The 21,105-nt window shown below is 39.6% G+C and overlaps 1 protein-coding gene across 1 annotated transcript in view; it reads right to left on the bottom strand.

Moving 5' to 3' along the window:
• Positions 1-10,716: 10,716 nt before the first annotated feature.
• Positions 10,717-21,105, bottom strand: part of TMEM200A (transmembrane protein 200A) — a 71,631-nt gene continuing 61,242 nt past the window's right edge. Inside the window, exon 2 of the mRNA XM_004263831.4 lies at positions 10,717-13,672. Coding sequence (XP_004263879.1) covers positions 12,181-13,656 — 1,476 coding nt within the window. The 5' untranslated portion in view covers positions 13,657-13,672 and the 3' untranslated portion in view covers positions 10,717-12,180. The remainder of the gene's footprint in view (positions 13,673-21,105) is intronic.

A 21,105-nucleotide genomic window follows, 5' to 3' on the forward strand; every position in this document is an offset into this window, starting at 1 on the left:
TGCGCCCACATTGGCTTAGGTCAGTCTGTAGTGGTAATGAAAACTATAAATCATATGCTCAGGAGACTTGGAATAGAGAGGTAGGAAGTTGGAGGAGAAAATAAGGCGAAGGGATGAGAAGATAGAATGGAATCCAAATTCAGGCAGAGAAGAGACGAGGAGGAGTTGGGGGAGGGGCTGGCATGGAGGGAATGAAGACTGGTTCTAGGTCCTAGAAGAACAGGTGATCTGGGACTTCAGCTCCTCCATTCCCAGCAATTCCTGGAAAAGTTCTCTGGCAGCTAAGCCAGTCTGGGGCTTCCTTGAGCCACTTCTTCATTTCGGAGCCTGAGATTTCCCTTCTGGTTTTCCCTTCTTGAGAAAGAAGTTTCAAGAAGAGTAGAGCCTGCAGAAGTATTATTTCCCTCTGCCCCAACTTCTTGCGAAGACTGGGATAATTTACTGGAGAACAAAGACATTCATTCCACAGTTAGAGATAAAAAGGCTAAAAATCAAAGTGTAATCAATTAATCAGTCAACTAGCATGAATTATCATTTTAGATCTTTTCCTCTTGGAAGCACAGAGGATGGAGGATATTGTTCCAAAGAGCCACGTGTAGAGACAGGAAGAGGAGGGTAGCAAAGGCTGACTTGCAAACAGACATGTGTTAAAAATTTCCTAGGGCCCCCTTGGGTTGGGTCAAGTACCCCTCCTAGCCTGGATGCTTTTTCAGGTGTAGTTAACACTGTGTGCCACTCTGCTTCTCAAGTTGTGTTTTTTTTAACTTTTTATTTTATATTGGAGTATAGTTGATTAACAATGCTGATATACAGCAAAGTGATTCAGTTATACATATACATGTAACTATTCTTTTTCAAATTCTCCTCCCATTTAGGTTGTTACATAATATCGAGCAGGGTTCCCTGTGCCATACAGTGGTAGGTCCTTGTTGGTTATCCACTCTAAGCATAGCAGTGCACACGTGTCAATCCCAAACTCCCTACCATAAGTTCGTTCTCTAAGTCTGTGAGTCTATTTCTGTTTTGAGAAGACTTTGTTTCAGCTTAAGGGACTTTTTTAAAATAATGATTTTTAAAGTTCTGGGAAGATCTGTCACTGAGAAAGAAAGAAACTTAGAATATACTCAAATCCATTCAAGTATAGGTGACTTGACAATAATTTTTCAGTTTCTGGATCATCTCAGAAACAGTCTTTTCAAAACTGTTTGCCTTTGGTCTTCCTGGCCTCATCCAGCCTCTTCACTCTAAGCCCATTGTTTCCACCTCCTCGTCCCTCTTGCTGTCAGCAGGTGGTTCTGTGTATCTGCAGGGCTAGCACGGGTATCTACAGAGTGGGTGGTAGATACCATCTGGTAGTGTCCAGAGCAAGGTGTGAGCTAAAGGTCATAGCACAGTGGCTATTCCCATGCAGCAAAGGAGAACTTGGTTATTTGAGCTTGTAAACTCCTTGAAGGACAGGCAATGTCTTATTTTGCTTTGTTTTTACAGCACTTAACACAATGCCTAGTGCACCCTGGGCTCTCTGAAAGTGATTGTTACCGTGGCTATCCGAGAGTGCAATCATGGGAGATATTTCACTTTCTAAGTTCTACAGTTCCATTTTGTTGGAATGTGTGTGTTTTTTAAAAATAATGACTGAAGATTGTTTCCATAATCAGTAATGCCATGCAAATAATTTTAAATGTATGAATAATAGTTGAAGAAAGTCCTGAAAGCAAAGGTGAAGCAGGAGCTTGCGGTGTCAAATCAAAAGGAAAAACCTAGACACGAATGAGAGACTAAATAAACAGGGAATATAGTAACTGGCAAGAAGAGCAGGAGAGAGAGATGTGGAAGACGGCTCTGGTAGGAATCAGCATCCATTGTCCAAATGAGTCAGGACCCAGATGCGAATTCAAGCTATGCCTAGTGGGGACAGGGGAAGAAAGAGAGCATGAGAAAAGAGTAAACCATAAATACTTATCTCAGGCTCCGAAATGAAGAAGTGGCTCAAGGAAGCCCCAGGCACATCATGCCACTTGATTTCTGGCAGGCGCAGATATTGAAGGAATAGCATTCTAGGCAAAAGGCACACACCGTGGAAAGCCTTGAGACGGGCAAATGCTTGTTCTGTTCAATGATCAGGAAGGAAAGTGAGTGGGTGGAGCTGAGTGAGGCAGGTAGTAATAGATGAGGCTGGAGGTGTAACAAGGGACAGATTATGTAGGTCCTGCCAGGGCTGGGAAGCCACGGCAGGGCATGAGAAGACAAGTGATATGACTAATCCAGCTGCCATATTGAGAATAGACTACACTCCAGGATGGAAGTAGGAAGACTAGTTATGTGGGTATTTCAGAATTCCAGATGAGATAAGATGATGAAGTAAACAGTGGAGGTGGGTAAGAAATGTTTGGATTATATATGTTGAGGGCAGAGCCCACAGCATTTGCTGAAATATTGGGTGTGTGTAATGAAATAGATAGAGGAAGATGGGAGTTCAATTTTGATATGTCAACTTTCATTTGTCTAGTAGACAGCCAAGTGGAAAAGACAAGAGTCTGAATAAAAGGGAGAGTTTGGGAGTCATGGGCATGAGATGTTTTAAAAAGCCATCTGATCACCAAGTGAGTGAGGGTAGATCCAGAAGAGAGGAGAACCAAGGAATGAGCCCTAGAACACTCCAATGTTAGTGAAGAAAGGGAAAGACCAGCCATGGAGACTGAGAAGAAGGGACTAGCAAAGCAGGAAAAAAAGTCAGGAGGATATGTTGTCCAAGAAACCAAAGATGAGGGAGAGAAAAACAGACAAATGAAGCTGGTAAATTAGTAAGACAATGACTGAGAATCAATATTTCCCCATTTTCCTTGCTACTACCTTGATCCAGATCCCAACTACTCTTTCCTTCCTTCCAATATTTCCCAAACCACTCTGCAGATCACCATTAAGCATATACTTCTAGAAAACCTCCCTTGATGTATTCCTCTTATGCTTAGGAGGTCTTACCATGAGTCTAGGAACCATTCCTGGCCTGGCTTTTGAAGTTATTGTGAATGTGAACTCCGTTCCTTTGCAACTTACCTTCTGTTCTCTCCATTTTAAACTCAGTGCTCCAGACAGACCACGTGTCTTGCAGGCTTTACTTCTCCCTGGTTCTGGGTCTTAACCTTGGAGGTATTTCCCTCCAAAAGATTGCCCTTGAACTATTTCCTTGATTCATACAAATCCTTCAGAGTATACCTCAAGTTGTTTCTTCCCAGAAAGCATTACCTTCTTTTTGATGTTCCTTCAGGGTGTTAAGGATAGGGCAGCTCTCATAGCTGGTTCCCAATGCCGTCAACAGCATCTCATGAATGTGTATAAGATTCTTAAGAGTCTTTTAAAAAATCTATTTCTTTATTTAATAAAATGAATAACATCTGGATTCCTTCTCACTTAACTTGGAAGACTGGATATTTACATCTTAAATTTCTATTTTCCCTCTCTTCTGGTATCTGCTGTTAGCTCATAGGTATAAAATTTCAGGAAGAGCAAGTTTCTATTTCAGGTTTACATCTATGAAATGAAGGTAATTTGCATGCTCAGGTAATGTTGGAATTCCTGGGAGACTGGAGAATGAGGAAGATGTGCTATACCAATCCCAAGACCTTGGTAAATGGATTGTAACCTCCGACTCTCTAGAAACACTAACCGCAGATGATCATTTTGACAGATAAGTTCATGAAATTGAAACATTATGTATACCTGGGTAACTGTTTCATTGATGAAATGGAAATAACTGCTTTACTTCAAATAGGGCTTGGGCATTAAAGTTAAAAGGCAGGTATATGGGACACAAAGATAATACAAAGTTAATGTTTCAGAAAGGCCATTGACCAACTCTACAGGTACTGAATTGCTTTTGCATTACAAAAATAGTTTTCTATTGATATGTTCCATGTTTTTAAAAAGATATACACAGCTTTTGAGATTACTTTCCTTATTCATTCTAGGATCAAAATACCAAGAGTACCACTGCATTAATTCTTTCTTTATCTTCCAGCAGTTGGTTTATAGGCCAGTCCATGCCTTATATTCTAGTAAAACTTAAAATTTTATAACCAGCCACATACGTTCTCCCTTTCTTATCATAGGGTCTTTTGGGAACTGACCTATCCATAACTGTAGGGCAATGAAATACAGCCTATATTTTTCACCATGAACAAAAAGTAAATTAATTCTCTCAGTCTCCACTGGGAGCCCAGTATGTACCAGCATTGTGCAAGACTGATGCATCTTGATGAATAAAGTCTGAAGTCTAGAAGAATAGAAATATTGAGAAAAGAGTCTACAAAGAATTTGTTTAAATCAGTTCCAGAATTTCCTGAACTTTCCAATATACAAATAATTCAATGACATACCTAAATTGACAATAACCTCCATTGTGACCAAGAGTCAACTCTTGGTAGACTGTGGCAACAGAAGTGAAAGAACAAAAATAACAAATATGAAATACATAATTTGAATACCCCACTGTAGCACCTTCTCAGATTTTCTTCCTTTGCTTCCACTGTGAACCCATGGCAGTGTTATCATTATGTTGCAGAATGGTCAGTACTCAATGTTACCTCTCCTTTAACCCATCACCCAAAGAGAACATAACCGTAACATTGTGTTAATGAAAGTAAATTATAAAATATACAAATAAATTTTAAAAGTTGAAAGAGAAGAGTGTGAATAATCCACAGATTAAACACTAAATAATTAAATACTTGAGAGCAGGCTATACTTGTAGGACTAGACCCTTTTGGTATAATTTTATAAATATACAATAAATTTGTGTCCAAATTTCTTAGTGTATATCATTGCCAGAACTCTAGAGTAAGAAAAGAATGTTTTACATTAAATTTATTTTGTAAGCTGCTGAATATTTTCTTAGCCAATATAAAATACAATGTGGTATTCACACAGCAAAGTGAATATATTTCACTTAGATTACTTCATAAGATAATATTTTTTTCCTCTCTGTTAAATGATAAGGAGCATGCTACACTTTACAGGACAATTATTTATAGCCTATATTGAATATGATCCAGGTTCTAAATGTCTTCCATACTTTTTGCTCATATGCCCTCTTAATGCCCTGACATAGTAATAGACTATAATAGCGAACTCATAAAATGCAAGAGCCTTTGAAAGACATTTCCTTAGCTCTTCAACTAACTGGCTGGAAAGTTAATGTGACTTCTCAGATTATTAACATTGTAACTGATAACACAAGGTAACACATTTGGAATTTGGAAATGCTTTAGGGAAAAATGCAGGGGACGTGGGTTCGTGCCCCGGTCCGGGAAGATCCCACATGCCGCGGAGCGGCTGGGCCCGTGAGCCATAGCCGCTGAGCCTTCGCGTCCGGAGCCTGTGCTCCGCAACAGGAGAGGCCACAACAGTGAGAGGCCCGCGTACTGCAAAAAAAAAAAATATATATATATATAAGCTTGGTTTTATTCCAAAATAAAGTGTAAATGGAATGCCTTTTGCTGGGCATGAGTTTTCAATAAGCAGAAAAACAAAACAAAACAAAACAGAAAAACCATATGGCATTCTCTTCTCTCTCTAGCCCCCAAATCCCACACTTCTTCCTTCCCTCCCCCTTGTCTTCCTGCCTTCCTTCTAGTACATGTGGTTTATTGGATACGGGTGCAAATGACTCATTTTAGTTCCATAGATCTTGTTCAAAGATAATATAATGGCTCAGAAGGGCATACTGGCATAATTTTCATGGCAGAGTTGCATAGTTAATAAATCAAACACAGGAAATCAAGCTATAAAATAAGTATTGAAAATTCTTGTTCCAAACTCTGTGCCTTCTCTAACGTCAGCCCCTAGTATATCACCCCATGACCTCACACGCACTTCTATGATGTGATGAAGCATTCAAATTACATTTTCTGCCCGAAATTTTAGATACTTTTCTCTTTACCAGTCCTAATAAACCCAAAATCTATTCATTGGATTTTGAATGTATGTTTTTTAAAAATGTTTTTTCAAAAAGTTTGGTTTGGTTTTAATTGATGGTGATACTGGGAATCAACAGTCCTGGATTCAAGTCTTGCCTCTGCCATGACCTTGTGTGTTCCACTGTGTGTCAGCTCACATGTCCTTATTGCTTCTTGATTCCAGATTGGCATGTTTCTATTAGCAAGTATTCTATCATTTGTACCACAAATGCTGTGGCCTTGCCTAGATTGTAAACCATTGCACTGCCAACAAAATCTCTGCATTTAACTTGTAGAGTACACATCGTCCTGGAGACACAGTCTATACTCTTCAGTGATGAGGAAGAACTAGAGAATTATTAGAAGTCTCAAACTATTAAATGGTGAATTAATAAGGGAAGAGACAGAAATAAAAGTAATTTTCTTAATCATTTCTGGTATAAAACAAGGGCTGGATCAACCAGTAGCAGAGGGAAACAATAGAAAGAGTATATATAAAGTTTAAGACTGTGAGGATAGCCAAACTGAAGTGAGAATGACAAGATCCTATGTGCAGAGATTTCCTATATCTTCTTTATGACTTATTTTCTCTTTTCTTATACTGTCAGCAAATAACAAACATAAATGTAAATAAGTTTACCAGAAATGTGTTTCAAGAATAGGAATTGACTTATATGAACATATAAAGGTTGAGTGACCTAATTCTGTCATGTTAATGAGCCCTATTCTTGAGCAGACATGATTTTTATTATTAAAAAAATTTTTTTTAATTGAAGTATAGTTCATTTACAATATTGTGTTAGTTTCAGGTGTACAGCAAAGTGATTCAGATATATACATATTTTTTCAGATTCTTTTCTATTATAGCTTATTACAAGATACTGAATATAGTTCCCAGTGCTATACAGTAGGTCCTTGTTTATTTTATATATAGTAGTATCTGTTAATCCCAAAGCCCTAATTTGTCCTCCCTGCCTTCCCCTTTGGTAACCATAAGTTTGTTTTCTATGTCTGTGTGTCTGTTTCTCTTTTGTAAATGAATTAATAGATTTCACATATAAGTGATATCATATAACATTTGCCCTTCTCTGACTTACTTCACTTAGTATGATATTCTCTAGGTTCATCCATGTTGCTGCAAATGGCAGTATTTCATTCTTTGATTTTTAAATGACTATTTCAAGGTGACATCAGCTATTGAGTAAAAGGCGCTTCAGTGAAGTGGGCCTTTTTTCCCTGGTGCCATCGTCCTGGGAGAAAGAGCATATAGAGAGAAACCACCTGAATTACTTCAGTCTGAATTCAGGTCACAAAGCACTTAACTCATCCAATGGGGATCCTATATCAAGTTTATGTACCCTATTATTGACATAAGGTCTAAAACAGGATTCCATATAAGGTGGGGGAAGGGTAACAGGGCAATTCATTGAAAGTAAGAGACAGAATAATCTGTGTATGGCTCTTACGGTTCCTACTTAGGGAACAAATGATTAAGATCTTTGAACAATCTAAATACCATAGCAGTTGAATATATACCACCAGGCAGGTCAACGTTTTAATATTTAAAATGCTATAAGTAAAATTTTGGTAAACTGGCGGATTTTTTTAAGAACCTATTTTACTTCTTTTAGTTATTCATGGTGTGTTCCTGTAATGATTAAAAAGGGTTAAATTTGAACTGCTAAAACAAGTAGCTAAAAACTTATCTTCATCTAGTAAATTGTTAAATGCTGGCGTAATATCCACTTTGATACAAAGTTGTGCTAAAAATGGGGTTTTTTTAATGATTTTTACTGATTACCACTGTTTCTTCTAAAATTATGTAGATGGAAACACTAATTTGAGCCTGAAAGCTTTTATAATCGATGGTTACTTCTAAGCCAACTATAGGGTTTTCTATTTTTTATTATGTATAAAAATCAGTACTTCCTGCTTCAAAAAAGCGCTACCACTTTTGTTTAAATGATTATACTTACATTAAGATTATCAGTGTTAACCTAAATCTAAAATTGACCATACATTCTGCTTTGGGCCACCTGCCATCACCTAGTATAGACACCTTTGACCCTGCTTATGAGTCTGCTGACTACTGGCTCATGGGTCTGAAGCAGTTCATCTGGACTGGGGGAAAACATTAGTTCATTATGGCTGCTGTAACAAATTACACAAAAATAGTGGATTAAAACGACATGTATTTCTTCTCTTACAATTCCAGAGGCCGCAAGTCCAAAATCATTTTCACTGCGCTAAAGTCAAGGTCAACCAGCAGGGCTGGTTCCTAGAGAGGCGCTGAGGGCAGAATCCACTTCCTTGGTTTTACCAGCTTCTAAAGCTTCCTTCCTTGTATTTCTCGGCTCATGGCTCCTCCCTCCATCTTTAAAGCCAGGATCTTGGCCTTCCATTCTCTAGCTGCTTGGGTCACATCATCGTCTCCTCTGCTTCCTTCTTACAAGGACCTTTGTGATTACACTGGGCCCACCTGAATAATCCAGGATAATCTCCCCCACTTTAAGATCTTTAACTTAGAGTTGCAAGTCCATTTTGCCCTATGGGACGTGGACACTTTTAGAGGACTTTTATTCACCCTACCACAGGGGGTATACTTGGGGGGTAGGGTGGGGGCAGTGTGAAGCTTGAAGAACTCTTAGGTGACACTTTCAGACAGTAATAGCTCACATATGTTGAGTGTTCGCTATGGGCCCACGCAGGCACCATCCTGGATCCCCTATGAGCATCAAACCATTTAATCTATAGCAATGGATCTTCATCCCAAGGCACTAGGAACCCGGGACTTTTAGAGTTAGAAAGGACTTTAAAATTTATGTTCTTACCCATCTCGTTTCCCACTTGAGGAATGAAGGCTTGAAATTAAGAAATTAATTGAAATTGAAATGCAGAGATGAAGTGATTTATTCAAGGCTACACAGCGAGGGTGGCGAAGCCATTGGGGGCATACTGTGCTCTTGTCACCTAATCCAGGCTAAGAACACACAGCTTTCCTGCTTCTCAAGGGCACACCTCATGTGATGGGCACAACCCCAAATTCGTTGTTTAAATCCTAACCCCCTGTACCTCAGAATGTAACCCTATTTGGAGATAGGGCCTTTTAAAAGGTAATTAAGGTGAAATAAGGCCTCTAGGGTAGGGCCTGAATCCAACATGACTGGTGTGGTCATAAGGCAAAGATACACCAGAGACACACAGTGAGAAAGTAGCTTCTGCAAGCCAAGGAGACAGGCCTCAGGACAAGCCAAATACCTTGATCTTGCATTTCAGACCTGGAGAAAATAAATTTCTATTGTTTAGGCCACCCAATCTGTGGTATTTTGTATAGTAGCCTGAGCAAACTAATATACCCTGGATAGGCCACAGGCCTTAGAAACTCTTTGGACTAGGGGCAGCTAGTTCATGGTCCAGATTCCTGGGGTTTCCCAGAGGAAGAAATGGAGTTTATAAGTAATATGCAATATTTATAAAAGCCTAAGGGAAATGCACAAAATAGAGTCTAACTAAAATTCCAGGTTCCATTGCTTTGGGGTGGAATTACATCAAGTCAATATGGTGACATCAGCTATTTCATATGCGTCTAAAATTTTACTTAGCAACATGTCTTTGATTAATTTAAAATAAGAAAATTATTTATTGTTTAATAAACTTGGTTTGTCTGGTAAGTAAAAACTCAGGCTTTTTGATGGAGTGGAGGCTGAACAGAAATCTCTGCTTTGAGCTCCCAATTCCTTTATTCAAATCTTCCAAGACCCATGCTGTTTAATCCTCTTCAAATTGCTAGAGCTCTTTCAGGGGTGAGCTGAACAAATTATATGGCTTTAGTCATTTGTCACATCAGGGGTGTTGTGAGCCATTGTTTTCAGATCTGGGAGTATCACTGACATTTGCTAGATGCTATGTATCTGGTTATCTTCCTGAAAGTCAATGAAATTTTAAGTGAAAATCATCCTAAGTGTATTAGCGTTCTCCAGAGAAACTAAACGAATAGAAGATCAGATAGATAGATCGATAGATAGATAGATAGGTAGATAGATGATAGATAGATAGATAGATAGGTAGATAGACATTTATATATATACACACACACACATATATTTATTTTGAAGGATTGGCTCTGGAGCCAAGAAATCCTACTCTCTGCCATCTGCCTGCAAGCTAGAGAGGCTCAGGAAAGCAAGTGGTAGTTCTAGCCCAAACTCAAAGACCAAAAAACCAAGGGAGCCAATGGCATAAGTCCCAGTCTGAGTCCAAAGGCCTGAAGACCAGGAGCACTGATGTCCTAGGGCAGGAGAAAGTGGATGCCCCAGCTCAAGTAGAGGGAGGGAATTCAGCCTTCCTCTGCCTTTTTGTCCTGTTCAGGCCTCCGGTGGATTGGATTAGATCCACCTGCATCGGCGAGGGCAATTATCTTTACTCAGTCTACCAACCGAAATGCTAGTCTCTTCGGGAGACACCCTAACAGACACACCTAGAAATCTGGACATCCCTTAGCCCAGTCAACTTGACACATAAAATTAACCATCACGTCCAAATAACAAAATATGAAAATAGCTCAATACAACAGGTGGATGGACCTAGCTCTTTAACCTAATAGAAGCAAAAGAAAAAAGCCAGAGCACCCGATGCAGACGCTAGGGTATCAAGCACCTTCAGTACAACGTATCTGAAAGTTTGAAAAATGGTACTTTGAACAGAAATGTATTTTATTCAAAAAATAATAGAAATGTATGAAGAACACACACTAGTATTAAGACTGGAGGTTTATTAAATGCTTTATCGTAAAGTATTAAGCCCACTCCATTACAATACACAGGCTTGATGTTCTAACAAGTAACACTGTGCCTCAGTCCAAGGAAGCTCATGATGCTAATACAAGGTGGAATTGTGGGGAGCTACAAATACAAAGCTATCTTCCTTCTCCTCTTCCACAACAACTGCAATACTGATGTTCAGAAATGTGTATGCATTGGGAAAAACTTGTAAAATTTCCTGAGTATTCCATCAAACAATTTTTTTAAATTAGGTTACCTTAATGGAAAACATGAAAATTTTCTGATGGAAAATCCATTTTAATATCTATTATCTTCAATAACTGAGAATCACAATCCAAAGTATCTATTACACCATAAGAAAGTCTTCGGAGTTACCATAAGGCTTTCTAGCATAAGGTAAATTTCAAGGCAATGTATCAAGGACTAAATTTTCTTCAACCACCAACTTAGTGATATGCAAAGATAAAAGAAATGTCAAGGTTAGCTGATTATCTTCCAAATAACAGGATCTAAAAGATATTGGCGGAAAACAAGGATGTGGGAGTGAGTGGATATTAGATGATAAGAGAGACGGCTAGGAAAAGGTACTGAGACTAGTTAGCATTAACTAGCATGTATTTTTATTCATTAGTCAATCTTTTCTTCATATATATAATTATTTCAAGATAGCACTTCTAAACACTAAATTGGTTCATTCATTTTTCAAGTCAGTTGCAAAGAAATTTTGATTCTGAATATCTAAAGTTATAGCTGAGCATTTTGATATTTACCCCTAAGAATATCTGGCATTCTCAGCCATGGCTCTTGAATACATGGTTTCTTAATAAAATATCACTAAAATAGAACTGATGTTGAAAAAAATACTACCTACCTAGAGCTCAGGGTACTAGTCACAACCAAACTCCACCAATTCTTGTCAATTAGCTACTCAGTACTAAGCCAATTTACCCGATTCACATTATTTAGCTTGCACAGAAGCTAGATCTTTTTCCTTTTAAATAATTTAACCAATCCTATATAAAAGCAATTTTTCAGAAAATGACACCTAAGATTGGCGTTGAATTTGGCACTTCTAGTCTACACTTTGGTACCCTGCCTCTTCTAAACTGGACACTTTGCTCTATGAATATGACCATCCGTGGAAGAACTTTAAAGTAAAGAATAGGAACTTTAATTTGGATGCAAGTATTTTGTATTCATATTAATGAAAGAACCCATGCGTTCAAGGGAACGGAAAAAAATAAATTCATGTGTAGTAATATAGAGTACTGCAATCCTAAGTAATCCAAACATATAACCATCTCCATTACAGAATTAAGCAGCCAGGTCTAATACACTACAAACCATTTGATTAAAAAGGCTTATAACCAAGGCTTTAACAAGGGAACACTGGTGAAAATAGGTTTAGAATATAGAGCCTTGTAAAATAAGATCTTTTTTCAACATTAAAACCTTGTTTCAGAAGTTCCCCGCTTCAAGTTGTTACTCAAAAACTCATCATGTTCAAAACTCAAATTATTGTGAGACCTTGAAATCATAAGAAGCTTCTCCTTATTGGTAAAGTCTTTCTTGACTGCAGCCTGGGGCACAAGCAGCCTCTCCATCGGGTCCTCTTTGTTCTCTAGTTTCATGTATCCTTTGCTGTTGCTTCGATCCAACCGAGGCCAGCTTGGATGTTTCCGTTGTTCTGCCTGAACGGTTAAGGTGGAGTGACCCCGGTCTAAGTCTAAGGATTTCGAGTGTGACGAGAGCAAATGCAAGGATGTGTTGGACCCAAACTGTCTTCTAGCATCCCCAGGAGACAAGAGCTGTCCAGCCCCAGGTCCAAGGGCCACAGAGGACTTGTACTGACTTGACAGTGACTCCCCAACGGAATTATTCCTTGGGAGCATCATACTGACTGGCTGGAAGGACTGACTGGTATTGGGCAAAGGGACCATAAGGGAGTCCATTGACAAATTCCTCGACCTACTTTTGAGGTTGTCAGCGTCCTCAGTGATGTTATCTATACTGGGCTCATCAATAACGCAATTATTAAGTTTGATCACGGGCAATGTAAAAGTACTGATGGACGATGACACAATTGACTTGGTTTCACATTTCTTAGGGCCACTGGTCTTATCATCAGTTGTCTGGGAAGGAGGTGGATAGAGGCCACAAACAGAGTTAGAGCTGTCAGAGAGCAAAGGTGGCATAAGATGTCCAAAACTCTTACTTTCACTTCTCACCAGCTCGTCCTCCTCCACAGAGCTGTCCATCCGAAAACTGCTCCTAAAACCTGAAAAAGAAGCAATGGTATTTGCTGCCAGTCTCGAGGCACAGGAGTTCCCATTCTGTTTTACTTCCATTTCCCCCATTAGACCAGGGTAGATGCCATTCATATGCTTTTGCTCCTTGATTCTTAGCGTGTGGATGTCGATGACTGTGGAATAGATATCCCTCATGTGTATGACTTTTGTTTCTTTGTCACGGTTCTCGTGAAGAATGGCGTTAGCACAAATGAAAATGAAAATGCCAATCCCCATTGTGAAAGGGCCAAGCATTTTCATGTTATCGGAATGCAAATGCTGCTCAAAGAAGCGAACCACCACACCACCTTGGCTCCGGATGACCTGAGTTTCGTTTGTTGACAATGTCGTCTCAGCATCGATAAAACGTTCTTTTTGAGGCCAATATCCAAGGACTGCCATTGCGATTCCTACAATGGAGATAAGGACTCCTAAAATGAGGAAGAAACCAGATGGGGAATAAAGCCGGATTTTGCCGCGAACAACCACGACATCGGCCCGAGGTCGACGCCTGGCCGGTTTCTTCTCCTGGGCAGCAGGCGACGGGCTGAGGTTGACATGATGCTGCGATCTGGCGGAGTCTTGCCTCTTCAAGGCGGCCAGGCCTGTTATCACTCCACCAGTTGCTATCATAGTTCAGTCTTTTATGCTGAAAAGAAGAGAAAAAGACGACAATCTTAAGTATGTTCTGAGGTATGCAGAGCAGTTCAGCACTTGTTTATATAAGACGTTATGGAAAAACCCGAGCGAACATTTTGGCCAACGCTGTATATTGTTGTTATTGCTTCATATAATGCAATGGGGCCGAGGAATAAGGCTTTAATTTGGGTAGAAGTTTTGTTTATTGACTAATGTAAAATTCTGGATATTTCCTTTTTTGGCTGAATTAGTGTTTCTATTATTAATGAAATGTGAGCTCAAGGTATATTTTACTTAAATAATTTTATCACTTATTATATAAAACAGTTCCTTGGTCACAAGATACACATATTCTCTATCTCTGTCTCTCTCTCTCTCTCTGTCTCTGTCTCTGTCTCTCTCACACACACACATCATCCTTCATTATCTGTTATTTTAAAGAAACAGAAAAATCCAGAACACTTAATAGGCCCCAAACAAACTCTAGATTTACAAATAGAATACATTCCAGCAACTCACAGTTCTAAGACCATTCTTGTGAAGGTCACCAATGAACTCTTACCTACCACGTTTAATTTCTCCTGCTCAATTCTCATCTTCCTCACTTCTCTCTTTCCGTGGATATTACCTGACCCTTCCTTTCTTGAAACTCTCTCTTGTCCAGCTCTTTATGATACTAAGCCTTCTGCCTCTTCCCTGACCTCACTGACTATTTCGATTCTGGCTCATCTTCTCTCACCTACAAGTAGACCACCTTCCCTCCAGTGTCCTGTCCTTGGCCATCTTCTCTTTATGCTCCCCCTTGGTATTCATTTTCCCTCCCACGCTTTCCACCATTTCCTTTAAGCTAATAAGTCCCAAGTCTGTATTTCAAACTGTGGCCTGAGTTTCAATTTCACATTTCCAGCTCTCCACTGGGGGACATATATATGTACATTGATGCTCCTCTAGCAAAGCTGAACTCACCTTCCATCCCACAGCACACAGAGCTGGACTCACCTTCCACCCATACTACTTGACTTGTCTGACTTTTTCAATGCTCTCAGTTCTCAGGCTTGACTCTCCATAGTTACCTTTAACTCCTCCCTTCCTTCTTCCTCTCATCTTCCAATCAGGTTCTAACTCCTAGAAATGTTCACTATAGAATGTCTCTCAGTTCTACCCCTTCATTCCAATCCTGCTCTTCCCAGCCTAGTGCAGGTCTTATGAACTCTTACTAGACCATTATAATAACTTCCCAACTGGTCTTCCAAACTCCATTTCTCTTCGTCCACAATCAAGCTCACACGCTGAGGGCAGATTAATTATCCTAAAATACAGTTCCAAAGTTGTTTAAAGAGTGGAAGAATGGATAAAATATTCCCCACTACCTACCAAAGTTTTAATCTGGGATTTCAAACCCATGAATTCAACTACTGCATTTAGCTTCATCTCCAGCTGCTCTCTTTCATTTACAAAAACTAAAACGCAACCATATTGCCTGTGCTCCATACTATACCATTTCTGAGACTCCGTTAATAATGTTTCATCTGTCTAGATCCCCCTTTTCACATATTTCACATATTATCATCTGGCTAATCACTGAAGCTGATATTCCACTTCCTTTGTAAAGCCTTCTCTGACTCACTACGCAAACTCCTACACGCGTTCATTCCTCAGAACACTTTAGCAAGTGTTCTATGGCACTCACCATATTATAATGTCTTAGTTCTTCCACTTCTTGTGGTCAAACATCCAGTTCAATCCACATTATTATTATCAGAAATATTTAATATAATACCTTACACATAGCTAGTGTCAAGAGATATTTGCTAAAATGCTCAGTAAGGGAGTAATACTTTTCCTGAGATTTGCTATATAATCATAATATTACTATACTAACTTTCCTAGTTAAAAATTTGAACAAATTTAATACCAAAATAAACAGCAACATTTTGTGACTTGGTAAAATGGTTGTCATCATTTGTGATGAATAGCTCTCAAGCGGCCAAATCTGGCTGGTAGAAAACAGAGAATATTTTAAGACCCACAAGGTCTCTGGCAAAGTTCTGAGAGGGTTGCTTCATAGCATCGAATTCTGTCTTGCAAAATCAAGCTCTCCTTTTGAATTTCTATTTATGATTTTTGAATTGTCCTTAAATAACAGGGTCGTGGATGGTATCTATAGTTTTAGCTAGCTGAACTGGCTGGTGAGTAAATCCAGCCTTCGTTGGAATTGTAAGTTAGATTAAAGTTAGTTGAATATTGGAAGAACAAACCATATTATAACCCATAGCTCTAGTCTGTGAAATTTATCAAAGTATACATACTGTAGCTTAGAACCTTTGCCAAACCTTGGCTAAAACAAAGCTTAGTGTCAACCTACGTTTTCTTGAACGAAAAACAGCTTCGAGCTCTTGAAAAAATGCTTAGATTACATAGGAGCCATCTAACTCAATTATTTCCATAATGGCAGGATAAGAATTTTGTCTAAACTCTTTCTGAATAGAATGAAAACAAGGGCAAAAGACTCGCATCTGGTTTAAAAGCAGCCTCGGTGAATTCCCATTCCATACACATTCCCAGTCCTCCCCAACTTGGGAAAACATTTTCTGCTGGTGATGCCATTTTCTATTCCTGAAGCTGATAGAGGAAAAGGGGCTGGAAGAGAAAGAAAATAGTTTGAGAAATACAGATGAGGAGAGAAGGTGGAAAAGTGCAGTGAGTGACTGGGCTCTTCTGTAAGCAAGCAAAGCCAGTCAGAAGAGACAGGAAGAAAAAGCAGGGCCGTTTAAGAGTGTGAGCGAAGGGAGGACAGATTCCTGGAGGAGTTGATAAATCGAGATGAGACTGAGGGGGAGACAGAGGCTCACACAGCTTCTTCAGCCAGTCCGCCCTGGCCAGCCGGACAGGGGCACCAACACGCCCAAGGATCGGCAAGCTCAGGGTGGGTGTCTGTCCTCCCTCAATTCCAATCCAGGCAATTCAACACTACGTGAGCCTCTCTTGGGATTCAGGACCCCAAACTGACCCTGAGTTGGCAAAGCAAAAGTGCGCAAACTCAGTCCCTGCTTCAAAGAGCTTGCAAGCTAATGAAGGGGCTCATACACCTACATAAAACATAAGGTGGTAACCCCTAGAATACAAGTTTCAATCAGGGAGGACCTTGACAGCAGGCTTCATGCAGGCGAGAGCATTCTAACATTTATCACGGTAAAAAAATCACGTGAATGGTACTTCGGGTAAGGTCAAGAAAAAGAAAGGCTGGGGAACAGAGCTCTGCCCAGCCTTTGGCACCCAGCGCGGCACTGAGGGAGGGAACCAGGCAAGGCTAGAGAGGGAGGGGGAGGGCCAGGTCTTGGGAGGGAGTAAGAGTCATTCCCGAATGCTTGAATGCTACACTCACACTCAGTGGAGTTGGAGGAAGATGCAAAACACAGTTGTTGCCATCTTAGGAAAATGAATCTCAACTTGTAGATGAAAGCCGTAATGAGGGACTGATATTGGGAAATAGCATGAGGATGCTAAAGGCAGCTTTGCAATAAGAAACTTAGTGAAACTATAAAACCTAGAGGCAGTGAATGCACAGGCCTCAGCATCTTCAAACTGCAATGTCAGCTTGGTCCAATGTGTTCAGTACATGCAAAAACAGCTAAGTCTACTTCTTTATTTATGCTGCAAAGCCACATCTCTTCCATCCTACACTTTTATGACTTTTCTTTTTTTGCTGGTGGTGAAGGGATTGGAGTATAGGGACCCCGTTCACTACAGTTTTCTTATTGTAACAAATCATAGCATCCTTCTAAGTTTTAATAATAACAATAATCGTAATAATAGCTAACACACAGTGCTCATAGGCACCACTCGAAGTGTTTTAGGTATAAGAACATATTTATTCTCACAGCAATTCTGGAGGTGGACACAATCATTATGATCTCTATTTTGCAGATGATAAAACTGAGGCTCAGAGAGTTTAGGTGACTTGCCTAAGGTCACACAGCTCAGAGGTGGCTCCAGAGCGTATGCTCTTACAGAATTTGAGACGGGGACGGGCCTCTAAATTTGCTCTGAATTTGCTTTTGCTTGAGGTCTTCTTTCCCTGTCCGTTTTCTTATTTTGATTCCTGTTTCTGCCAGAACACCAGACCCTAAAGAATGCTTTGTGCCTTTAGAACTGTGACTATGAACCAACTGACTTCCACTTCCATTTCATGGGGAGTAGATGAGGGTGAAGACCCGTCCTTGGGTGAGCACTGGCCTCTCACATCTGTCTAGATCACCTTCCGCATATGAAGGTGCAGACTCAGAACAGACCACTGTCCACCCTGACTCCCCTCCTTACTCTACCATCCTGGGTAGGGTAGGGCTGGGCCTTATTTCCTCAAAAATCCAAGTGAAGAATTTTTCTACACTGAATTTCCTTTTGTTAACTTGGGCACAGAGCTTTTGTTTATCAGTCTCTCTGGATCCAAGGCTTCACCCAAACTTCTGAAACTTGAAGAAAGCCCTGTGGCATTCCCCTCGAGACCGCCTCCTAGGTGGACATTGTTAATTTATGTAAATATTCATTCACGTAATCAGTAAAAACTGATATCTGGTATTGTAGTAGATATAGGGCTCAAAATATGTGTCCTGGCCTAAAGAATATAATGATTAGCAGCTATTTTTTTGAGGGGGTCATTCAACTAGCCTAACGAGAGGGTCAGCTACACTCAGTGTCTCCGTATTCTCCAAAGAGATATCACGGTTTTGTCAAACGCCAAGCTAAAAGATATTCTTCTGTTAACAATACAAAACAAAAAAAAATTAGTTCGGGTTAACTTTTAGCTACATATCAATCGTCCTAGTTTTCATTCTCAGTGTTCATAAATCAGCTACAATCTTTCTAGCAACAGCTATAAAGATCAGCAGCTTAAATTTCACACAACACACCTGCTTCTTCACTGTGCAAACCAGGATCCTGTTGGGCTATCTCCAGGCCTTTGCCATCGTACCCACTCGTCGTAGAGCTCAGAAATCATCAGTAGGAATTCAATTTCATTTGCTACCTTTCTCACTACAGACGCAGACTCTTGCATTCTTTCAAGCACGCTTAACATCTACTCGTCTACCTTGGGCTCATCTCTCCTCTGGACCATGTTTATTGTACACCTTTCAGCTGAAAGCTCTTTCTCCTTGACTAGGAGGATTTCTGCCTGTGTATCACGTATCAACACTACACCATCACATCTAACTGTCAGGTTTATCCTCTCCTATTCTTGCTCTGATTATACTTCTAAAAGTCTTATTTTTGTTGTCCTTTACCCTTTTTACAAGTTTAAGCACATTCTGGAATTCGCTTTTCACAGCCCTAATCCATTCAAGTTTTGAATATTCACAGCCCCATGGAAGTTTATTTCTGTACACTTAAGTCTTCTTCTGACCACACTGACCTGCTATTCTCACCACACGTGAGCCTGTTATACACCAGATGTGATTCTAAATGCATTCACATGCTCATATCTAAGGTAATGGTAAGTAAATAGACTTGCAGAGTTGAAAGCTTTAGAAGACTTTGAATCCAGACATTCCTTTTAGCCAGCTAAAAACAGGAATGTTGTCTAAGATCTAACAATGAATCAGCAGAAAGAATAGGATTGGAATTTAAGTTTTCAGACTCCCAGGCCAATGTTCATTCTTGGTTAGATATTCCTCTTTGTATTATTTTTCATGCTATCTTCCAATGCCTCGCTCAGTGCCTGGAATGTAGTTAAGTGCTCAGCAAGTTTATTTGTTGACTGTGAACTGCCTTGATGAAGGCTTGACTATGACTGAAATATGCTAGTAACTAGGGACACAAAGATAACGACACCTGATCCTTGATTTCAAGGAGTATGGGGTCCAGTGGGAAAGCAAAGTACACGTTTAAAGTAGAATGTATGAATTGCTCTGATGGAGCTATACTAGAGAATGCTCTTCCACACCATCTGGAGGAATCAAGGGAAGCTTCCAAGAAACAGCAGCAAGTCATGGAGACCTGGTGCATCAGTAGGAGTTTGCCATGCAGATTCTAAGTCATTCTCGTTCCTCACTGTTTCACGAGAGTCCTCGCCCTACAGTTTTTCTTCATCTTCTCAGCTGAAGTGTGCCTATTATTTTAAATATATTTGATATTGTCTTACGTATACTTTGAATTTTTATTCTAATCTCGAGGTTTAAAAAGTTGCCAGACAGTGAGGCTATCCGCCAAAAGGAGGTGAAAATTAATCTATGCCTTCAGAACCAAACAAAAGCATTATATTAAAACCCCATGTGGTATCCACAGATGTGACAGATGGAAATATTTTCTGTTCAAGCTAGAACAGTTTTAGGACTTCCTTCCCTGTAGAGACATTTTAAACTTTTAGAGGAGGATTTCTAATCTATATCTTTACCAGAGCTGAAAGAGAAAATGCCTATGGGTGACAGATAGCTCAATCATATTAAAGTTTAAAAAATAAGAATAGAATAGAAATCATTTTTTAATGTGTAGCATAATGGTTTTGCACATGGGCCTTGAAATCAGAAAGACAGGGGTTCACACCCTTGCTCCATCACTTGACAGCCATGCAACCTTGGGCGTGTTGTTTTAAACTTTTCTCCTCTCAGTTCCTTCATGTATAAAATGGCAAAACCCGTCTTTAATACAGAGGATACAGTACACTGGGGGCAGAAGACCTGGGGGGACTTGAATCCCTACACACCACTTAATAGCCATCCTTGAAAAACTGGCTCAACCTTTGGAGCCTCAGTTTCCTCATCTGTAAAACGAGGATAGTATCAATAAGGTTGTTGTAAAGCAAAGGAAATGATAAATGCAAAGCACAGCTCAGTGTCTGGGAACTAAGGTCTACATCAGTGATGTCAGCTGTGTCTGATTTTAAGGTCTTCTTGAGGATAAAATGAAGCATATAAAGTGTTCACTATTACACTTTACAGTAATTCCTCAATAAACAATAGCTATTAACTCTTCATTGTTTATTATTCATTGCTCAGGTAGGCAAACTAAAAATATATTTTAATATATTGAGTTAAATAATTAATGATGGGTCACTGTACATGGGAAGGAAATTATGACTGCAAGTTTGTCCTGGGATTTAGAGTCAAAAACTATCTGAGTGGCGTCTGTGTATTTTAGTGGCAGAAGCATTAATAATTTGGTGGTTGCAAAGAAGAGTTGAGTGTATGTAAGAGAGAGACAGGTGGGAAATATGTTACAGAAAGAATAAAGCATGATTTTCTTTTCAATTCATTCTATTTGTTGAGATTTGGAGACTTGTCTCTGTCAAAAAATAATAGCAATAATAAAAACAAGGTAGAAAAACCCAAACCAGTTCATCTGCTGTTTTTACTTAGTGATGCAATTAAATCGTATGCCTGAGTAATCTGATGAATTCTGCAAGCACCATTCTGTTTCCATTGGGACACCTGGACATAAAACAGACTG

This window comes from Orcinus orca, chromosome 12 (genome assembly GCF_937001465.1).
Source record: "Orcinus orca chromosome 12, mOrcOrc1.1, whole genome shotgun sequence".
Lineage (NCBI taxonomy): Eukaryota > Metazoa > Chordata > Mammalia > Artiodactyla > Delphinidae > Orcinus > Orcinus orca.